Source organism: Myxine glutinosa, chromosome 1 (genome assembly GCF_964187855.1).
Source record: "Myxine glutinosa chromosome 1, kmMyxGlut1.1, whole genome shotgun sequence".
Taxonomy (NCBI): domain Eukaryota; kingdom Metazoa; phylum Chordata; class Myxini; order Myxiniformes; family Myxinidae; genus Myxine; species Myxine glutinosa.
Window position 1 is genome coordinate 113,237,772 of NC_136261.1, and position 22,152 is coordinate 113,259,923.

The following is a 22,152-nucleotide window of genomic DNA, read 5'->3' on the forward strand; positions in this document are numbered from 1 at the left end:
TGCATACGAAACAACAACAACTTCAGCAGCAATTTTTTTTTTAATATTACAAAATAAGTGTAATATGTTTCACATGTATGTAATCAGTGGTTTAACTTAAAAATTAGTCTCCCTCACTTATGTAAGGTGTTTTAAGGTACAACTCACTTTTTCAACCAACAAGGCAAACATGAAGACCAAGAAGCTTTCCAAAGAGTCAAACATAAATTGGTGGAGAAGCATTGTTCAGGAGAGGGTTAGAAGAAGATTTCAACGTCTCTCATCCCTTTGAGGATGGTGAAATCCATCATTACCAAGTGGAAGACGTATCATACCAACCAGACTTTAACCAGATCAGGTCTTCCATCCAAACTCAGCAGCCGGGAAAGCAGGAAACTGGTTTGGGATGCCACTCTAAATCCAACAAAGACTTAAAAGGTGCTTCCACAAAGTACTGACCTAAGGGGCTGAATATTTTTGCAACCAGTGAATTTTGATTTGTACATGTTTTTTGCAGGTAATCCTGACATGTACCCTTCTTAAACTATAAGTGTTTAGTTTTATCTCTTCAGTTATGAATAAAAAAGTTGATTTGGACAAATTGTTTCCTCATAATTCGTAATTCATCTAAATGTGGCATTATTGGTGGGGTGAATACTCTTGCAGGCCACTATACCTGGGAAGAAAAAAACCAGTGGTGCAAATTGAGAAAGACTGCCTAAAAAAAACAGGTGGTGAAAATTGAGAAAGACTGCCGAAAAAAAACAGGTGGTGAAAATTGAGAAAGACTGCCGAAAAAAAACTGGTGGTGCAAAATGAGAAAGACTGCCTAAAGAAACTGATGGGGCAAATTGAAGAAAGACTGCCTAAAAAACCAGTGGTGCAAATTGAGAAAGACTGCCTAAAAAAACTAGTGGTGCAAATTGAGAAAGACTGCCTAAAAAAACCAGTGGTGCAAATTGAGGAACTGTCTAAAAAACACCAGTGGTGCAAATTGAGAAACTGTCTAAAAAAAACGGTGGTGCAAATTGAGAAAGACTGCCTAAAAAAACTGGTGGTGCAATTTGAGAAAGACTGCTTTAAAAAAAACGGTGGTGCAAATTGAGAAAGACTGCCTAAAAAAACTGGTGGTACAAATTGAGAAAGACTGCCTAAAAAAACCGGTGGTGCAAATTGAGAAAGACTGCCTAAGAAAACCGGTGGTGCAAATTGAGAAAGACTGCCTAAAAAAACCGGTGGTGCAAATTGAGGAAGACTGACTAAGAAAACAGGTGGTGCAAATTGAGAAAGACTGCCTAAAAAAAACCGGTGGTGGAAATGGAGAAACACCATCTAAAGAAACTGGTGGTGCAAATTGAGAAAGACTGTCTAAAAAAAACTGGTGCAAATTGAGAAAGACTGCCTAAAAAAACCGATGGTGCAAATTGAGAAACTGTCTAAAAAAAACTGGTGCAAATTGAGAAAGACTGCCGAAAAAAACCGGTGGTGCAAATTGAGAAAGACTGTCTAAAAAAACTGATGGTGCAAATTGAGAAAGACTGCCTAAGAAAACCGGTGGTGCAAATTGAGAAAGACTGCCTAAAAAAACCGGTGGTGCAAATTGAGGAAGACTGTCTAAAAAAAACTGGTGGTGCAAATTGAGAAAGACTGTCTAAAAAAAACTGATGGTGCAAATTGAGAAAGACTGTCTAAAAAAAACTGATGGTGCAAATTGAGAAAGACTGTCTAAAAAAAACTGATGGTGCAAATTGAGAAAGACTGCCTTTCAAAACCAGTGGTGCAAATTGAGAAACTGTCTAAAAAACACCAGTGGTGCAAATTGAGAAACTGTCCCAAAAAAACTGGTGCAAATTGAGAAAGACTGCCTAACAAAACCGATGGTGCAAATTGAGAAACTGTCAAAAAAACTGGTGCAAATTGAGAAAGACTGCCTAAAAAAACCGGTGGTGCAAATTGAGAAAGACTGTCTAAAAAAACTGATGGTGCAAATTGAGAAAGACTGCCTAAAAAAAACGGTGGTGCAAATTGAGAAAGACTGCCTAAAAAAACCGGTGGTGCAATTTGAGAAAGACTGCTTTAAAAAACCGGTGGTGCAAATTGAGAAAGACTGCCTAAAAAAACCGGTGGTGCAAATTGAGGAAGACTGCCTAAGAAAACCAGTGGTGCAAATTGAGAAAGACTGCCTAAAAAAACCGGTGGTGCAAATAGAGAAAGACTGTCTAAAAAAACCAGTGGTGCAAATTGAGAAACTGGCTAAAAAACACCAGTGGTGCAAATTGAGAAACTGTCTAAAAAAAACGGTGGTGCAAATTGAGAAAGACTGCCGAAAAAAACTGGTGGTGCAATTTGAGAAAGACTGCTTTCAAAAAAACGGTGGTGCAAATTGAGAAAGACTGCCTAAAAAAACTGGTGGTACAAATTGAGAAAGACTGCCTAAAAAAACCGGTGGTGCAAATTGAGAAAGACTGCCTAAGAAAACCGGTGGTGCAAATTGAGCAAGACTGCCTAAAAAAAACTGATGGGGCAAATTGAGAAAGACTGCCTAAAACAACCAGTGGTGCAAATTGAGAAAGACTGCCTAAAAAAACGGTTTTTTTTTTTTTTTTTTTGTATACTGAATCGAAGCTCGTGAAAGAGCTAACATTTATTTCACAAACAAATCAACCAGACAAACAAAATATACAAAAAGAGGGAGCGGAAGACAAGATGGGGAGAGAAGGGGAAGCACACAACCACAACATTTGAGAGCAGGGAGAAGTGTGGGAGGGAGAGGGCTTGGGGGCAGGAGGCGTGGGAAGGGGAGGGGGGGGGGGGGGGGGAGAGGTATAAAACACAAAGGGACCGAAATTAGAGGGGGTAGAAAAGATCAAGGTTTTGGATGGGGGAGGATAAGAGATGGTGGTGAACAGCTGTTTTAAAGACCTGGAGGGTGGAGTGGGATTGAAGAGAGTGAGGGAGTTTGTTTCAGAGGCGGGAGAAAAGAGGAATGAAGGAGTGAAGGTGAGCAGAAAGTCTTGATTTTGGCAGTTTAACCATAAGAGGGTTGCAGGCAGATCTTATGCGACCTGTAGGAATATTTGGGGGACAGAGCCAAGAGAGGGCTGGGGGGGGCAAGACCAGAGAGGAGTCGGTAGAAGACGGAAAGACCACCAACCTGCCTGCGGTGAGTGAGTGAAAGGCCCTTGGAGTTAGCTTCATCGCGGGAGATTCCAATGATTCTGAACGCTTTGGTTTCAACAGCGTGAAGACGGGCTAGGTGTGAGGCAGGATCACCAGACCGGAGGGGAGAGCAGTATTCCATAGAGCTGCGGATGAAAACCTTGTATGTGGTGAGGAGCTCAGGTGTGCCAAGGAAGGACTTCGCACGACGGAGGATGCCCAGTCGGCGACTGGCTTTGGAGGCCAGATTTGAAATGTGGTTTTCCCAGGAAAGATCATGGCAAATAGTGAGACCCAAAAGCTTGAGTGACAGAACTTCTTGGAGAGGATTATTCAGAAAGTAGATGGGAGGGTTTTCCAGTCGGTCTTTTCGGAGAGACATCGTAAGAGTGTGAGATTTATCAGGATTGAAAGACATGTTCCATTTGTTTGCAGAGTCTGTGATTTTGTCCAGGTCTGCAGAGAGTGAGGAGGCTGCAGACTGCCGATCTGAGGGATGAGGAATGGAACGACAGAGAGTAGAGTCGTCAGCAAAGAGATAGAGAGGATTTTCAAGAGAGTCAGAGAGATCATTGATGAAGACCAGAAAAAGCACAGGGCCCAGAACACTACCTTGGGGAACTCCAGCCTGAACAGGAAGAGGAGATGAGAGAAACCCATTCAGGGCCACACGTTGACTACGACCAGAGAGGAAGTCCGCCAGCCATGCGTGGAGATTTCCATGGATACCAAAGGAGGAGAGTTTGGTGAGCAGAGCAGGGTGCCAGACCGTATCGAAGGCACGTGAAATGTCAAGGGAGACGGCTCTAATTTCCTGTTTGCCGTTGAGGACCTCCATCCATTGTTGAGAAAGCAGAAGCAGCATGTCCAGAGTAGAGTGACCAGGTCTGAAACCAAATTGATGATCAGAGATCAAGCCATTGGAGAAGAGGAAAGATTTCATATCTGAAGCAATCATGGATTCCATGACTTTGCTGATAATTGGGAGAAGGCTGATTGGTCTGTAGTTGCTGGGATCTGTTTTTGCACCTTTTTTGTGCAAAGCGGTGGTGTTGGCTGATTTCCAAGCAGATGGCAGATGACCTTGAGCAAAAGAGAGGGTGAAGAGAACGGAAAGAGGGAGTGAAAGAGCGGAAGCACATGATTTTAGGACCCGTGGGCTGATGCCGTCAGGACCAGTTGCAGAATCAGAGTCGAGGGTTGACAGAAACTTTTCCACCTTGTCAGGAGGAAAGGACACAGAGTCCTGGAGCAGCTGGGTACGACTGGGTACGGTGGGTACAGAGAGGGATGGGTTTGGGACACAAGATTTAGAGGCAAACACAGAGTTGAGGCATTTAGCTTTTTCACGTGCGGAGTCAGCCGTTAAGCCGTTTGAGGTGAGGGAGGGGATGGAGGGGGAACAAACACCAGAAACAGATTTGACCAGATGCCACCAGGATTTGGAAGAGGGAGACAGATAAGAGAGTTCGGTCTTGAGAACGGTGAGATATTGTTTCCTGGCTCTCCTGAGGGTGGACACACACTTGTTTTGGGCTTTGTGAAAGGAAATGAGATTTCCTTCCGTTGGATTTGCTTTCCAGGAGACGAAAGCAAGTTGTTTCAGGGCAACAGCCTCACCACAAGATTCGGTGTACCATGGACGGGAGGAAGGGTATGACAACTGAAGACGTTGGTGGTGCAAATTGAAAAAGACTGCCTAAAAAAACCGGTGGTGCAAATTGAGAAAGACTGCCTAAAAAAACCAGTGGTGCAAATTGAGAAAGACTGCCTAAAAAAACTGATGGGGCAAATTGAGCAAGACTGTCTAAAACAACCAGTGGTGCAAATTGAGAAAGACTGCCTAAAAAAACCGGTGGTGCAAATTGAGAAAGACTGCCTAAAACAACCAGTGGTGCAAATTGAGAAAGACTGCCTAAAAAAACCGGTGGTGCAAATTGAGAAAGACTGCCTAAAAAAACCGGTGGTGCAAATTGAGCAAGACTGCCTAAAAAAAACTGATGGGGCAAATTGAGAAAGACTGCCTAAAACAACCAGTGGTGCAAATTGAGAAAGACTGCCTAAAAAAACCAGTGGTGCAAATTGAGAAAGACTGCCTAAAAAAACTGATGGGGCAAATTGAGAAAGACTGCCAAAAAAAAACTGATGGGGCAAATTGAGAAAGACTGCTTAAAAAACCGGTGGTGCAAATTGAGAAAGACTGCCTAAAAAAACCGGTGGTGCAAATTGAGAAAGACTGCCTAAAAAAACTGGTGGTGCAAATTGAACAGTGCTCCAAAGTATTGTGAATTCAGAAAATCAGATATTGCAGTGCAATTTAATATATTACAGAAATAAAACTTTTGGCTTAATTTGAATGGTGGGGGAGGGTGAAAAATAGGGATGACATGCCAGAGAATTCCACAGCAAAGGAAGATTGAGTTGAACTGCTTACCGTGGCTTGTTCAGCCATTTTACGCTTTAAATCTTTAACTCTCTCTTGCACTTCCTGTCTCTCCTTGTCTGTTGAGATTCTGGAATAACATCACAATTTCAGAAGAGGAACAATGGACTGGAAAGAAACATATCCATCAATTCAGCTACTTCAAAAAATGTACAAAGTTGAATAACTCACAGTTTCTCCGCAAGTTTATTCTGATGCCGTGTGTAGCGTGTTTTAATACACTCCATTTGCTCCTGTATTTTTGTCCCCAGTTGCTGTAAGAAGAGGACAGGGAAGAACAAAGAGTTAAACAGTGAATCCACTGCAATTTCACTTGTAAGCCAATTAAGAAGTCATTGCCAACAAATAATAAATAAATAAATTTGTAGAATTAAGGAGTAGATTTAGTAGAATATTTACGTAAATTTGGTAGAATATTCAAGTTAATTTAAGACTTTAGTATTGTCTGTTGCTCGCTTAGGGTTTAAAGTCGTTACCTGAATTAATCAATGTTTAGAGCAAAATGGTCTTGTTTACAGTCCACATAGGAGGACGGGTTTGGTTTATATGAAAGCTTACGTAGGGTAAGGATGCCTCTTATGGTGTTCCCTCCATGTTTGAAACTGAAGCAGGGCTGGACTGGGTCTGGCATGTAAATGGTGGCTCCACGTCGGATTGTAAATGCCGGCTCGCTGTTTATGTACGTCTCTTGGTTTGCGCCAGGCTGTTTACATATGGCTCCTAGTATGCATGTCTCTTAGGCTGGCAATTGGCTCCAAGGAAAGCTCTTATGCTCGCATTGTGATTGATGGAAGGTAGCACCCTTGTGAACCAAGCTCCCATTGGGGCATCGAGTGGTGGACACCACACAGGTGGGGCATCGAGCTACATGCCGGCGCCATTACTGGCTGCTACCTGTGGGCTGCTCACCCAAGCCGGATCTGGTATATGTGATTGATGTGTGTGGCTGTTGCGGCTTAGATATTTTAGTTTCCTTAAGTGTTTATTTAATAATCCTCAAAGTCAATCTTTCATGTGGGATTTTCCATTTATGTTATTTTGTGCTTCAATAAACATATTGTTACGGTACGCGGTTAAGGATGTTATATTTGCCGAGCGGAGGCTCCGCGACCGAACAGTTGTTCCCCGACTAAACCCGATTCACCCAGACGTTGGCCGTATCGCGCCACAGCTACTCAATCGGGAAAAGACTAAGACGACGAATGCAAAGAGGAAGAAGAAGAAGAAGACGTACAGAAGAGTAACGGGGTTTATTACTATTTACACACAAAAGCAAAAAGAGCAGTCACGTTTATTTACAGGGGACATGAGACGCAGGTGACACAGTGAAAATTACTAGCTTATACAGACTTAGTTACTACCCAGGACAGCACGAACAAAACAAACTCACGTAGGCAAAATGGGGAACTTGCAGGCAGGAATGGCTGGAAAGGATGAGCAGGTGGGATCACCAGGCACAGCAAGCAGGTCCACTCCGGGTGGGAAGCGGGGAGCCGGCAGCTCCTTGTAATCCGCTATACAGCGGACACCGTCAGGGCTTCACGCGGCTGGTTGAAACGGGGCTGCACTCCTCTGTTGTATCTCTCGTGTAGCTTGTTTCGTAAAAGCTCCTCGGCTTTCTCTTGGCCCCTTTCTTTTGTCGTGTCCCTCTCCACGCAGCTCAGCTCGTATTTTTCTTCCTCTCACTTCCCTTCCAGCGCGGGTCTCTCTCGCCCTTTCTTTCACTTCTCCTTTTAGCGCGGGACTGACACGCCCTCCACAGTTTCGGTACCGCCCTCTCCCCCGTGCTCTGTTTCGTGACCTTGTATCGTAATCCCATGGGCTTGTCTCCTTATTTGGGCATCGCGCCGACGGCACGCCCCTCATGGCGAGCCACGGGCTTGTTTCCTTATTTGGGCATGGGGCTGCACAGCCCCGCCCTTCTTGGCGCGCCCTGGGCTTGCCTCTCCCTGGCGACCCCGCCCCTCCTGTTCAAACAGAGCACGGAGCACATTTTCACTATAGCAGCGAATTGAGAGGGCGTGCACCCCATGCTTGTGAACTGCTTTACCCACAGATGGAGAGTTTGGCTGGGAAATGGAATTATTGAAGGGGAGCTATTCTCTATTGATTCGGTGCAATGGAGTGTCATTCTAATGGAAGACAAGGCCTTACTCTAAAACACATAATAAGATATAAGCTATCGAACAGGGGTATTCTATGATTGGCTGACGTGTTTGCTTTATGGACTAATTATGGGACGCCCTTTGACCTTTACACACTGGAGCAAGGAGGCTCAGAATAAAGCAATAATAATAATACACACAATAAAAAAAAAACACAATCCTCATATCCGCAACACTGCACCCTCCTCCTCTTAGTCACGTCCCGGGCCTACAACTTTTATTTAGTGTGACACGTAGGTGTAGTTCCCTCTACTTTTAACCTGACCCTGAGTGCGACAGTTTTAAAACATAGATAAATATGTCCCGCTGCTCCATTGCACCCTGCCTAACAGACTCACGCCCACAGCTAACCGAATTGCGGAATGGTCTTCAAACTACACACTGACGGTGGGGAGCATTATTTACAATTGACGCTACTTTTATTTACAAAACTAACCCAGGACCTGTAATTGTTCTTTCTGGGGGGGAGACAGTCTGCTCTGCATCAATGCACCATGAAAGCACCCAAAAAACGCACCAAAGCACCCTCAAGCACCAATCGGTGCAGTCACCATTGTCCATGAATAAAAATAACCAAACAACCCCTAACCCTGCAGGTGGTCTCTTGCTCTTCGGCTCCCTCTGCTGGCTATTATTATTTCTTTCAGTTGTTGTCTTTTTTTCCTTTGCTGGCGGCCTATTTGCAATAAAATGCACCTAACGTGTCTGTTTTTATTTTCTTTATTTATGGCCCACAGGGCCGACTAGTGTGGTTCACCTGTGGGGCATGTGGTATGTGGGTGCCCTGTGATCAAGGTCCGCCAGCAAGATTTCGGGCCCTCATGGCCGGTTCCAGCAGAGGAGCCATGCCCCAACCCATGTGGTCCATAAGTGGTGCTCGGCCACTGACATGTGGTCCATAATGTGGTGCATCGATGCAGACAGCCGGTTCTGGGAGTTCCGGGCGCACAATGGAGGACTCACGCACGCTCCCCTCGGCGCCCAATGGCGCACAGGTCATGTGGGAGACAAAAGGGGGAAGACAGGTGAGCGAGGGGTAAGGTCACAAGGGTACACATCAATAAGGCAATGCAGGGCGGAATGCGTACGGAGAGCGAAGTGAGAAAGCTCGTCTCTACCGTACGTCACCCGCCCTGTCACCTACACTACCCTTGCCCTTACCCCATATGTACAAAATCTACACATTACAAATTCGTCGCTACTGTCACGTCTTCCCCATATTTCCCTTATACCAAATTCGTTCCACAATCCCTCTATCCAAAATTTGCCATCACCAAATTCATCATCAATCCTCATAAGGAGGGAGAGATGGAACATAAAGCACAATGTCACACCCACGTCATGATGCGTCTCACAATCCAAAACATTTGCATCAAAAATAATTAAACATGGCATGGTGTGGAGGTACGTCATCTCAGGTGAGTGGATGCAGATGGTGCGAGGAGACTTCAATCCTAACTATCCTCTAAATGACATTAACACACTTTACACTACCCGGGGTCTTTCCCTGCCAATCCATTGGCCATCTTACACTATGGGTTCTAAAAACCAATTCCCATTGACCAAACTGTGGTGCTTCTCAATTTGGGGTCTCACTCCCCCGATTCATCTCCCGGTGCCCTTGCACAATTTCTGGGCTGTGACGTGTAGCTCTCCCAGCAGGTCTACCCACCTGCACACCTCCACCACTGCAGTTGCCTCCGAGCTTACCTAGCTCCTCACCCTAACCTAACTAACTGGGGAAGGCCCCTCCTGGCTCTGTCACCCCACTCGGTGCCCTCTGGCACTGGGCTACCCGGGTCCGTCCTCCGGATCCTCAGGCCCCATCCACAACAACTCTACCGGCTCCCAGAGCCCACCTGCGGCCTCACCTGGCCGACATCCTCACAGTGGTGGAGTGCCCAAACCAACTACACACACCAACAGGCTACATGCCCAGCCATTTCCACAACACTAATGCACCCATCCAAACATCATTCTTCCACCCGCACCACAGATGCCAATATCCAACCACAATTTACCTATACCCTCTACCTAACACTTACACTACCCGCCCCAGGTATCCGTGATGGGGGTCCACTCTTCCCCCATTCACACCTTCGCACCATCCACTCCAATCCATATTTTCCACCATACTCACTCCACGACCATCCATTCCAAGACTCCATATATTCCACACTCCATGTCTTCCACACAACCATTTATTCCATACACCTGTTGGTGCACACCTGTGCACTCACACCTGGTGCCACCTGCACCCTCCTTCTCCCCCTCATACCTGTTGTTGCACACCTGTGCACTCACACCTGGTGCCACCTGCACCCTCCTCCTCTTCCTGGACCAGTTGGTCAACACAACACACATCACCATCACCATCACTCAAACACTGCTCCATACACCTGTCCAGTTGCACACCTGTGCAATCACACCTGTTCACCATACACTTCCAATCCTCAAACACACGGCATCATCTCATCTAACTACTCCCCTCTGAAACTTGCGCTTCCCAGTCGCCCCTTTAAACTATTGCGCTCCCACGTCATTATCATCCACTCTAATCTACCTGCGTCCCCACTACAGGTATCCTTGTCACTACCTAATCTTAACGTTACCTAAGGTCATCTCTCTAGATCCCTACACACGATATATCCTAACCCTCCCGGGCTAGTTTTCACTGCCATTAACCCCATAAATCTAGTGCTCCTTTGCCCCCCGCTGTGAGGGATGGTGGATTGGCCATCCCATCACATGGGGCATCTCTTACTATAAATTTTGCACACCAAATTCCAACCAATCAAAAATTTGCCAATTACTGCCAATTTTATTCACTTTTCTAAATTTCGGATCAAAACCACTATCACTATTATCATCATCAGTCTTCTCAATAGTGCCTCTCGGTGCGCCAATTCACGTCTACAGCCCGGCTTCGTAAAGCCGAGCAATGAATGCGGGTTGTTTGGTGCCGGCGGCTGGATACGTCCGACACTCGGTGCAGGGCAGGACGCTTACCCGGGCCGAGATCCCACGCACCCCCTCGGCACGGAGCCATCCAATTGCCCGATCTCGACCTGCCGGAGCGCCTCAACAAAAAGGGGTCGCCATGACGACCCTTCCTATCGGGCTGCCCGTTCCGCCTAGCGGAGCACGGACGCGGCCGTTCCAAACGCGGCCCAGCGTGGATCACGTACGGCGGTCCTTTCGAACCCGCTGTGGTTCGGATCCCCGCTGGTCCTCGCGGCACGCGAAGCTGCCCGACGCGCACCGAGGGCCGGATTCGGCTAAATGTCGTTCTAACCGCTACCCCGGTTACCGTCGATGCCTCACATGCATGCTTACACGCATACGCTACCCCTTTCACCCTCACTGAGCTCGGTGTTCCAACGCCGCCCGTACACCCCGCATACTTAGTCATTGCATTCGTTCTTTCGCTCACAGACTTGGTCACACACCTGACCACCGAACACCTTGGCACACATTCGTCGTTCGCACACCTCACCAACACACCTCTTCGCGCCCCCTCCTCGGTCACCTCCTCTGTGACAATCACAGGTGTGCTCTCACTCGCACACCCAACCACGTGCCTCACGACCAATTCCAGTGTGCATTCCCACACACGCTCTACCCTTCCAGGTGTGCATCCTTCCATTCCAGGTGTACATCCTCTCTCACCTGTAACAACCAACTCACGCTCCGTGTCACTCTCACTACTTTCACCACCACGCTTGACAACGCACTCACCCTTACTCTCGACAGCGCACTCTTTCCTCATGCACCTGTCCGTTACACACCTTTCTCGCGCACACTCTTGCGCACACTCTCCCATTACACCCTCTGTAACACTTACCACAGGTGTGCATTCTTCCTTACTTTTGACAGCGCACTCTCTCCTCATGCACCCGTCCGTTACACACCTTTCTCGCACATCCTCTTGCGCACACTCTCTCGTTACTTCCTCTGTAACACTCACCACAGGTGTACACTCTCTCGTTACATCCTCTGTAACACTCACCACAGGTGTGCATTCTCCATTACCTATGACAGCGCACTCTTTCCCCATGCACCCGTCCGTTACACACCTTTCTCGCGCACTCTCTTGCGCACACTCTCCCGTTACTTCCTCCGTAACAATCACCACCGGCGTACATTCTCTCGTTACATCCTCTATAACACTCCTCACTACGCGCTTCCATGTGCTCCCTCGCACACGCGCTACGACCGACTCACTCTCGACAGCACCCTCACTCCTCGGCGCGCACTTTTTCCTCACACACCCCAGAGTCGGACATTCTCGCACACCTCCTCTTTCACACACCAGACCTGTCGCACACTTCACCAACGGCCTCTCACGAACACCCGGATCCAAATCAACCCCCAAGCCGACTGAAGCTTTCCTCACATCATATACATTTCCACGTATATCGCCACTCACCTCGGCACCTTGTCTCCGCACCTCCTTCGCCACCTGCAACTCTTTATTTGGTTAGTGAGCACACCATTATGAGTTGAGCACCGACCTTGTACATATTCCATCACCTCCTCCTGTATTTCTCTCTTAGTTTCTGTCCGTCTCTTCTTAATTTCACTCACCTCTTCTTCCACTTCCTCTAATTTTTGCTTCACCTCTTTTATTTCCCGGTGCGTCTCCTCAAGTTCGTCCTCTAAGGCTATCTTGACCGTCTATATGTGCGTCCTCACCTCTCGGTCCTTCGTCTCCATTACCTCCGTCACCTCGTCCAACCTCATTGTCAGTCCCTCACGTACCATCTGACATTGCCTCTGTATCGCTATTAAGTCATTTTTAATTACCTTCGCAAAAGCGGAAGGTTATGTTTTCTTTTTGTGTCGCTTTTAACCCTCCTAGTACCGCAGTGTTCCTTTGAACCTGCTCCACTAACTCCGTCTGTCCCACCGTCAGCTGTTCCACCTCCTCCGTCAGGTCCTCTATACCCCCTTGTAACTTTGCCGTCCCATTTCTCACCTCTTTCTCTATACGCTTTTCACCTCGCTTTACCTCCTCGCGTACCCCCGAAACCTCCTCACTTACACCTCGTCGTATCTCCTCCTTCATCTCCTCCCTCTCTTTTGTAGATGCCGCCCTCATCTGTCCCAATTCATCCCTCTGAGCATCCAGTTTGGTTTCTACCCCGATTTTTACCTCCTCTATCTGCTCTCCCATTTGTTTAATTTCTCGGGCGGATTGCTCCCCTATCTCCCGCAATTTGCCTTCCATCCTATTTTCTAACCCCATTAACCCATTTTTCACCCCCTCTATCTGATTCTCCTGGGCAGCCATTCTATTTTCCACCCCCGTTAACCCATTCTTTACCTCTTTTATCCCGTTGTCTAACCCCTTACCGGTACCCCTCGCTTCGTCCCTCATTACCCCCAATTGCTCACTCTGAGCCCTCGCTTCGTCCCTCATTTTGTCCATAAGGGCCCCCATCATTCTGCTTTCCATTTTCTCACTATCAGCCCTCCTTCTGTCTTCCATTTGTTCCATACTGTCGTTTTTTTTCTGCATTTCCACCATGAATTGGGCCATGAAGGCTTGCATTTGGACCGCGTTCATTGGTTCCGCGGCCTTGGCCCCCTCAACCACGTGCACGAGAGCGCCATTTTGTGCGCCTGATACCCCCTCAACCACACCTTCTTTACTCTCCTCCACCCTTTCCTCCACATACATTTCCCCGAGGTCCTGGGTCGATTCTACCCCGTCTATCTGTATCTCTCCCACCGGCATCCCGTCGCCTTGACCAGCCATGGCGCGATTTCAAAATTCGGGTTTTGCTTTACAACACAAATTTCCAGCAGCTCGTAATTTTGAGCGCGTTAAGCGCGCTTCGGGTCCGTATCTCACTCCCCGACACCAATTTGTTACGGTACGCGGTTAAGGATGTTATATTTGCTGAGCGGAGGCTCCGCGACCGAACAGTTGTTCCCCGGCTAAACCCGATTCACCCAGACGTTGGCCGTATCGCGCCACAGCTACTCAATCGGGAAAAGACTAAGACGACGAATGCAAAGAGGAGGAAGAAGAAGAAGACGTACAGAAGAGTAACGGGGTTTATTATTATTTACACACATAAGCAAAAAGAGCAGTCACGTTTATTTACAGGGGACATGAGACGCAGGTGACACAGTGAAAATTACTAGCTTATACAGACTTAGTTACTACCCAGGACAGCACGAACAAAACAACTCACGTACGCAAATGGGGAACTTGCAGGCAGGAATGGCTGTAAAGGATGAGCAGGTGGGATCACCGGGCACAGCAAGCAGGTCCACTCCGGGCGGGAAGCGGGGAGCCGGCAGCTCCTTGTAAACCGCTTTACAGCGCACACCGTCAGGGCTTCACGCGGCTGGTTGAAACGGGGCTGCACTCCTCTGTTGTATCTCTCGTGTAGCTTGTTTCGTAAAAGCTCCTCGGCTTTCTCTTGGCCCCTTTCTTTTGTCGTGTCCCTCTCCACGCAGCTCAGCTTGTATTTTTCTTCCTCTCACTTCCCTTCCAGCGCGGGTCTCTCTCGCCCTTTCTTTCACTTCTCCTTTTAGCGCGGGACTGACACGCCCTCCACAGTTTCGGTACCGCCCTCTCCCCCGTGCTCTGTTTCGTGACCTTGTATCGTAATCCCATGGGCTTGTCTCCTTATTTGGGCATCGCGCCGACGGCACGCCCCTCGTGGCGAGCCACGGGCTTGTTTCCTTATTTGGGCATGGGGCTGCACAGCCCCGCCCTTCTTGGCGCGCCCTGGGCTTGCCTCTCCCTGGCGACCCCGCCCCTCCTGTTCAAACAGAGCACGGAGCACATTTTCACTATAGCAGCGAATTGAGAGGGCGTGCACCCCATGCTTGTGAACTGCTTTACCCACAGATGGAGAGTTTGGCTGGGAAATGGATTTATTGAAGGGGAGCTATTCTCTATTGATTCGGTGCAATGGAGTGTCATTCTAATGGAAGACAAGGCCTTACTCTAAAACACATAATAAGATATAAGCTATCGAACAGGGGTATTCTATGATTGGCTGACGTGTTTGCTTTATGGACTAATTATGGGACGCCCTTTGACCTTTACACACTGGAGCAAGGAGGCTCAGAATAAAGCAATAATAATAATACACACAATAAAAAAAAAACACAATCCTCTTATCCGCAACAATATTGTATACCTTAAAATCACGTCTGCCTCATTCCATTTCATGTTTCACTGAGGTAAAACCATTTCGGTCCATCGATATTCCCTGGGGGTTGAAATGACATAAACCCTAATCCTGGTAATTGGGAATGTTTCCACATGCTCATTCAAAAGTGGAGCATCCACACTGCTTGAGTTGTTCCGTATCCAATTGAGCCCACAGCTTTACCTTTTTCAGGGTGTAGATCTCCGAGGTTGGAACCTCGTGCCCGATCGTGTAATTAGCGGTTGTGGTGAGTAGCTGTTAACACGAAAATATGTACACACTGGCCATCCATGCATACATAATAAATAGATGGCAACTATTATATTGGCTGCAAACATACAATGAAATAGTGCATTCTAAAAACTATGAATTCAATCATCAGACCAATCAAAGATGAAACTAGAACGACATTCGATAGAGCACAAACTTCCGCCAGGCTGACAAGTTTATGTTTTGTTTCCCACTGATAGGCCGAATCTGCATCCGGACTTGAACCAAAATCTAATTGGCTTGTTCTTGTCACTTACACAACTCATCCACCAAGTTTTGTCATAAATCATAATCCGTCCATAACTTTATGAGATATCATGATATACCAATCCAGCAAGCCCAGCTGGGGCCCACATGAGTTTTTAGTCGGTTAGGTGGGCTGAACCAGACTTGGGCTTTGAACTGGGCCCAATGTTGGTCCCAGTTGGGCCAAGCCAATGTTATTTTCAGAACTTTAAAAAATGGCAGATATATATATATGTATATATATGTATATATATATTGTTGCGGATATGGGATTTGCATCCGTCCATATCCGCTTGTAAATATTCCACTATTTCCTCAATACTTCCCAACGAGTCCCCCATTCCCTAGTCCCATTTTCTGTAAACAACACTCTGTAGACCCGACCTCCCCCTATTTCCCCCATTAAATGTCGCATCCAGGTCCACCGCATCTCATGTAAGACAACTATAGGACATCTTGCGAGTTATTCTTAGTCTATGTCAGTTAAGGATTCGTTTCCATTAATTCTGACCCTTCGTTGCACCAGAATGTGATTGTATGGCACCGTTAGGAAGTTTAGGACCTCCCAATACCTCCCCGCAGCTCTTCCTCACAGTTCTCTTCAACAACAACAACAACAATGAGCGCAGGGAGTGCGCGTCCTCAATCCGGCTTGGTTGGTAGGAGTGGTGGGAGGGCACCAGGCCTTCCCAACGAGCCGCCATCGGACATGTGTTCGACGGGGTTACCAAACAGGGGCTCCCTGTCGGCTCCTCGTCAAGGGCGGAGCCCGGTAACTCCCGCACCCAATGGAAGCGGCGGACCGGCCCCAGTTGGGGCGGAACCAACCAGCCGAGGGCGTGTCACTCCCCGTGGAGCATGCGCAGTAGAGAGAGGTGACGTCAGATGCGCGCCGAGCTGAGAGAAAGCAAGACGTCCCCTCCGAGCTCTGTGAGACCTCCCTGCATCTTTGGACTGTGTTTATCCTGTCCCCGAGCCAAGGTGCACCTTGTGCCATCGACCTACCTGTCCATCCCTGCCATCAATCCCTGTGTAAGTCTACCTTGTCCGTTTGTCCGTGGTCCGTGGATAAGATAAGACTGTATTTAAGTGCCCATCTCTTCTGTGTCTTTACCTCACTCTGCCTTGTAATCTACCCACTTTTCTCCACCACTGTAATTATACCCTCCTCCGGAGGTCTTGAGAACTGTACTGCGTCGTTTCATCTTTCCCAGTCGTCGTGTCCTTTCTATCATTGATTTGGCATAGCGCGATTTGGCCAACGTCTGGGTGAATCGGGTGAGTCGGGAAGAAAGGGGGAACAACTGTTCGGCCGCGGTTACCTCCGCTCGGTAAATAACATCCAAGCTGCAGTCCGTAACTATATATATATATTGTGAGAAACCCCCGGTGAAACCACCTTTGTTCTCACCCAAATGAGTGCCCCGCCCACCACTGACGTAACCTCCTTGGAGCCTCACGCGATTGGGAGGCGAGTCGGCACGTGATTGGTGGAGGGTGAGAGAGCGCGGCCGCCATCTTATGATACGGACGCAGCTCGGAGGTTCGAGGCCTCGAGGCGAGGGAACTTTCGTTACGCCTCACGACAGCGAGTTGTGCTGATCGTTTATAGTTATGGATTGTACGAGTGAGTGATTCCGGAAGAGAACGAGTGATTCCCGGAGATCGTAGATTGGAACTGTGAGTCCTATATTGCCTGCTTCGTGTTGGAGCTCCTGGCCGACCGTTCCTGGCGGCCTTGTGTGGTATTCCATCCTGGTATCCTTCGAGTCCCGGAGCTCGTCGATTGGAGCCGCGAGGATCTTACCTGCGTCTTGTTGGAGCGTCTGTGGCCGACCGTTCCTGCAGGCTTGTGCAGCCTGTTCCATTTGTTACCTTTCATGGTTTTTGTGATCGAGCCAATAAAGCATCGTGCCTTACCCCTAGAAGGCCGATTAAAACACAATTGTGTTGATTACGTCTCTTTTGTCCACTCCGTGGATTACTTGAAGCCCGGACATTCACGTCCGTATTCCGTGCTGGGAACATTTACCAGGCGGGATCGCGACAATATATATATATATATATATATATATATATATATATATATATATATATATATATATATATACACACACACACACACACACACACACACACACACACACACACACACACACACACACACACACACACACACACACACGAGTATCTTGTGGTGCTGTGCACACATGACTCGATTGCCAGAGAAGTAGGCCACAACGCGTGGAGACAAACGAAAGTACTTTATTACACGTTCGCTCATCAGCACAGGGCGGGCTCGACCTTCGAGCCCGCATATATATCCCGAGGACACGCCTTGCCCCCGGGCGTGGCCAAACGGCCGAAAGGCGGGGCATGTATTTCAGTTCCATGCCCGGATGCTCGCGCCACCCACTGGTGCGCGGAATTATTGACCGTTGTGCCCGCCACATGCGCCCCCCCAGAATTCCCGCGCACCTGAAGGGTGAGCTTGCGGGGAAGCCGGATGACCCGGCCGAAATGCCCCCTGGCGATGCGTGCAGGGCTGGGGGGTACTGGGACGGCGGGGCTGGGGGCTGCCGGGGGCCTGACCGCCGGGGGGCGGCCTCGACGCAGAGGCAGAGCTGCTTGCGGGGGGTGGTCCAGATCGAGGTGGGCCGGCATGAGGCGGTCCACGGAGATACGATCCGGGGCACCGCCGATGTCCACAGTGAAATGTTTGTCCCCGGTCTCCAGCACGCGGAAGGGCCCGTCGTACGGGGGCCGCAGCAGTGCCCGGTGGGCATCGTGCCGGACGAAAACGTACTCCGCCGTGCGAAGCTCCGGGGCGATGTGGGAGGACGGGCAACCGTGGTGTGCCGTCGGCACCGGGGCGAACCTCCTGGCGGTCTCCAGGGTGGAGCGCTGCTGCGCCGCGGACCAAGGAGCCGTGGAGTCGGAGATAAATTCGCCCGGCACCCGTAACAGTTGTCCGAAGACCAGCTCCGCCGAGGACGCATGCAGGTCGTCTTTGGGCGCCGTCCTGAGGCCCAGCAGGACCCAGGGGAGCCTGTCGGCCCAGCGGCTGTCGTGGAGGCTGGCCCGGAGCGCGGCCTTCATCGAGCGATGAAAGCGCTCGCACAGGCCATTGGCCTGGGGGTGGTAGGCCGTGGTGCAGTGCAGTTTGACGCCGAGCCCTTGCGCCACCGCTCCCCAGAGCTCCGAGGTGAACTGGGGGCCGCGGTCGGACGAGATGTCCAAGGGGGCACAGAACCGGGCAACCCACGTGGCGATGAAGGCTTGCGCGATGGCCTTCGGCCACCGGGTGGTGCGGTCCACCATGGTGAGGAGGTGGGTGAACCCCCGTGAGGGGGGCAGAGGTCCCACCAAGTCGACGTGGACGTGGTCGAACCGACGCTCGGGCACCGTAAACGGGGCCAACGGGGCCTGGGTGTGGCAGTGGACCTTTGCACGCTGGCACGCGAGGCACGTCCTGGCCCAGTCAAGGACGTTCTTCCTAAGGCCATGCCAGACGAAGTTCGCCGCGACGAGTTTCTGGGAGGCTTTCGTGCCCAGGTGGGACAGGCCGTGGATGGCGTCGAAAACCGGGTGCTGCCAGCCAGCGGGCACGATGGGGCGAGGCCGGCCGAGGGAGACGTCGCACAAGAGGGCCGTGCCTGCGACGTCGAATGGCACTTCGGTGACGCGGAGGCCCGTGACGGCGGTCCGCAAGGCCTGGACGTCGGGGTCGGCGGTCTCGTCCTCCGCCATCCGGGAATAGTCGATCCCGAGGTGGACCGCGTGTGCGACGGACCGGGAAAGGCAATCCGCCATCGGGTTGTCTTTACCCGCGACGTGACGGATGTCCGTCGTGTACTCGGACACGGCAGAGAGGTGACGTTGCTGCCGGGCCAACCATGGCTCAGCGACCTTGGCCATCGCGAACACAAGGGGCTTGTGGTCGACGAAAGCCGTGAACGGGCGGCCCTCGAGCAGATGGCGGAAGTGTCGGACCGCCAGGTGGAGCCCGAGCAGCTCGCGGTCGAAGGTGCTGTAGCGGCGTTCGTGCGGGTGAAGCTGCCGGCTAAAAAACGCCAGCGGCTGCCAAGCACCACGCACCCACTGCTCGTGCACCGCGCCCACCGCGTAGTCTGACGCGTCGGTGATGAGGGCGATTGGTGCATCGGGCGCCGGGTGCGCCAGCATGGTGGCGTTGGTCAAGGCCAGCTTTGCGCCTGCAAACGCCACGGCCATCGGCTCCGACCAGGCAATGTCACCTTTGCACGGCTTTCCCCGGAGGGCCTCGTGCAGGGGGCGCAGGAGCTGGGCGACGCGGGGCACGAAGCGGTGGTAAAAATTGACCATGCCCAGGAATTCCTGGAGCCCCTTGATCGTGCGGGGGCGCGGGAAACTCCGGACGGCCTCCACCTTGGCCGGTAAAGGAATGGCCCCATGCCTGGTGATGCGGTGCCCCAAGAAGTCGATGGCAGTGTCGCCGAAACGGCACTTCGCGGGGTTGATGATCAGGCCATGCTGGCCCAGGCGTTCGAAGAGCGTGCGGAGATTGAGGAGGTGCTCCTCCCGGGACGCGCTCGCGACTAGGATGTCATCCAGGTAGACGTAGCTGAAAGGTAAGTCGCGCAAGACGCTGTACATGAGCCGCTGGAACGCCTGGGCCCCATTCTTCAACCCAAACGGCATCCGCAGGAACTCAAAGAGGCCGAAAGGGGTGATGACGGCCGTCTTTGGGACATCGTCCGGTTGTACGGGGACCTGGTGGTAGCCCCGGATGAGGTCCACCTTGGAAAACACGGTCGTGTTTGCCAACCGGGCGGAAAAGTCTTGGATATGCGGGACCGGGTAGCGGTCGGGGGTGGTGGCATCGTTGAGCCGGTGGTAGTCACCGCACGGCCGCAATCTGCCGCCGGGCTTCGGCACAATGTGCAGAGGAGAGGCCCAAGCGCTGTTGGAGTGCCGTACGATACCCAGCCGTTCCAGCGTGGCGAACTCCGCTTTCGCCACGGCGAGCTTCGTGGGGTCGAGGCGGCGCGCCCGGGCGTAGACCGGTGGGCCGATGGTGGGGATATGGTGCTCCACCCCGTGCTTGACGGCCACAGCTGAAAAGGTGGGCCGCGTGAGTGCCGGGAAACTGGTGAGGAGGCGGGTAAACTCGTCCGCTGCCAGAAGCATACAAACTAATCTCCCCGGGATGGAACCATTCAGCAAGCCGCTTGGCAAGCCGCTCGGTGAGTCGCTCAGCGAGCTGCTCAACGAGCCACTCAGCGAACAAGTGAGCGAGCTGAAGGTTTCTGCCTGGATGAGATGTCGACGCTTAACGTCCACCAACAGCCCATGCGCACAAAGGAAGTCCGCACCGAGCAGGGCCATTGGCACGCTGGCGGTGACGAACGACCATTGGAAACGCTGCCCTCCGAACCGCAGTGAGAGGCAACGCTTCCGGAATGTGCGGATGGGTGTTCCGTTGGCGGCAAGCAAAGCCGGGCCCCGGCCCGCGGCTTGCTTGTCGGACGCGGAGGCAGGGAGGACGCTTACCTGCGCTCCCGTGTCGCATAGAAAACGACGACCAGACGAGGTGTCCATGATGAACAGGAGGCTGCTGGAATGGCCGACGCTCATGGCCGCAAGTGAGCGCCGGCCCGGTCGTTTCCCGACCCGTCAACAGAACACGGCGGGCGGCACGTTCTAGCCTTGCGGCCGAACCTGGCGTGATAGTAGCACCAGGTTTGCGGCGGTGGCGGCCGCGTCGGCCGTGCCGGCGGCGGTGGTGGTGGCGGCGGCGGTAGTGGCCGGGGCGTAGCAGCGGCCACGAGGGAAGCCGGGGGCGCTGTAGCCTCCGCACCGGGATCCACTACGGCAGCACCGTAAACCGACCGCGTGTCGCAGGCCGCCAAAAATTTGTTGGCCTCTCCGGCCAGGGTGCGGGGTTCCGTGATTTTGGAACCGGCCAGCGCGAGGCGCACCTGTACAGGTAGCTGGCGGAGGAAAAGTGCGCGGAACAAGAAATCCGGGCGCTGGTCTCCAAGCAGGGACAGGATGAAATCCATCCGGACAGATGGTCGTGTGTCACCGAGGGCGGTAAGGTCCAGGAGGCGGTCGGCACGTTCGACCTCCGTGAGCCCGAACGTGGCGAGGAGGAGACGTTTGAGTGCCTCGTAATTGTGGTCGCCCGGCGGGCGCCAAAGGATGGACACGACGCGGCGGCAGTGCCGGGCCCGAGGGCGGCGACCACGTGGTAGTACCGGGTCTCGTCCGCCGTGATGCCCCGGAGTTGGAACTGAGCTTCGGCTTGCACAAACCAAATGTCGGCTTGCGCTTCCCAGAACTCTGGGAGTTTGATGGCGACGGCGTTGGTAGCCATGGCGCGTTCGGGGGTCAGCGACGGCTGAACCAGTCGGGGTCACCAGTGTGGTGCTGTGTACACACGACCCGATTGCCAGAGAAGTAGGCCACAACGCGTGGATACAAACGAAAGTACTTTATTACACGTTCGCTCATCAGCACAGGGCGGGCTCGACCTTCGAGCCCGCATATATATCCCGAGGCCACACCTTGCCCCCGGGCGTGGCCGAACGGCCGAAAGGCGGGGCATGTATTTCAGTTCCACGCCCGGACGCTCGCGCCACCCACTGGTGCGTGGAATTATTGACTGTTGTGCCCGCCACAATCTTCTATATATTTTATTTCTTAAGAATCATATAAATAACATCGAATGCCT

General features: G+C 51.2%; 1 protein-coding gene across 1 annotated transcript in view; it reads right to left on the reverse strand.

Annotated features, from left to right (window-relative positions):
• CCDC78 (coiled-coil domain containing 78) overlaps window positions 1-22,152 on the reverse strand; it is a 99,917-nt gene that overhangs the window by 16,351 nt on the left and 61,414 nt on the right. Inside the window, exons 6-7 of the mRNA XM_068105368.2 lie at window positions 5,753-5,835; window positions 5,573-5,651 (exon numbers count right to left, since the gene is read on the reverse strand). Of these exons, the coding sequence (XP_067961469.2) occupies window positions 5,573-5,651; window positions 5,753-5,835 (162 nt within the window). The remainder of the gene's footprint in view (window positions 1-5,572; window positions 5,652-5,752; window positions 5,836-22,152) is intronic.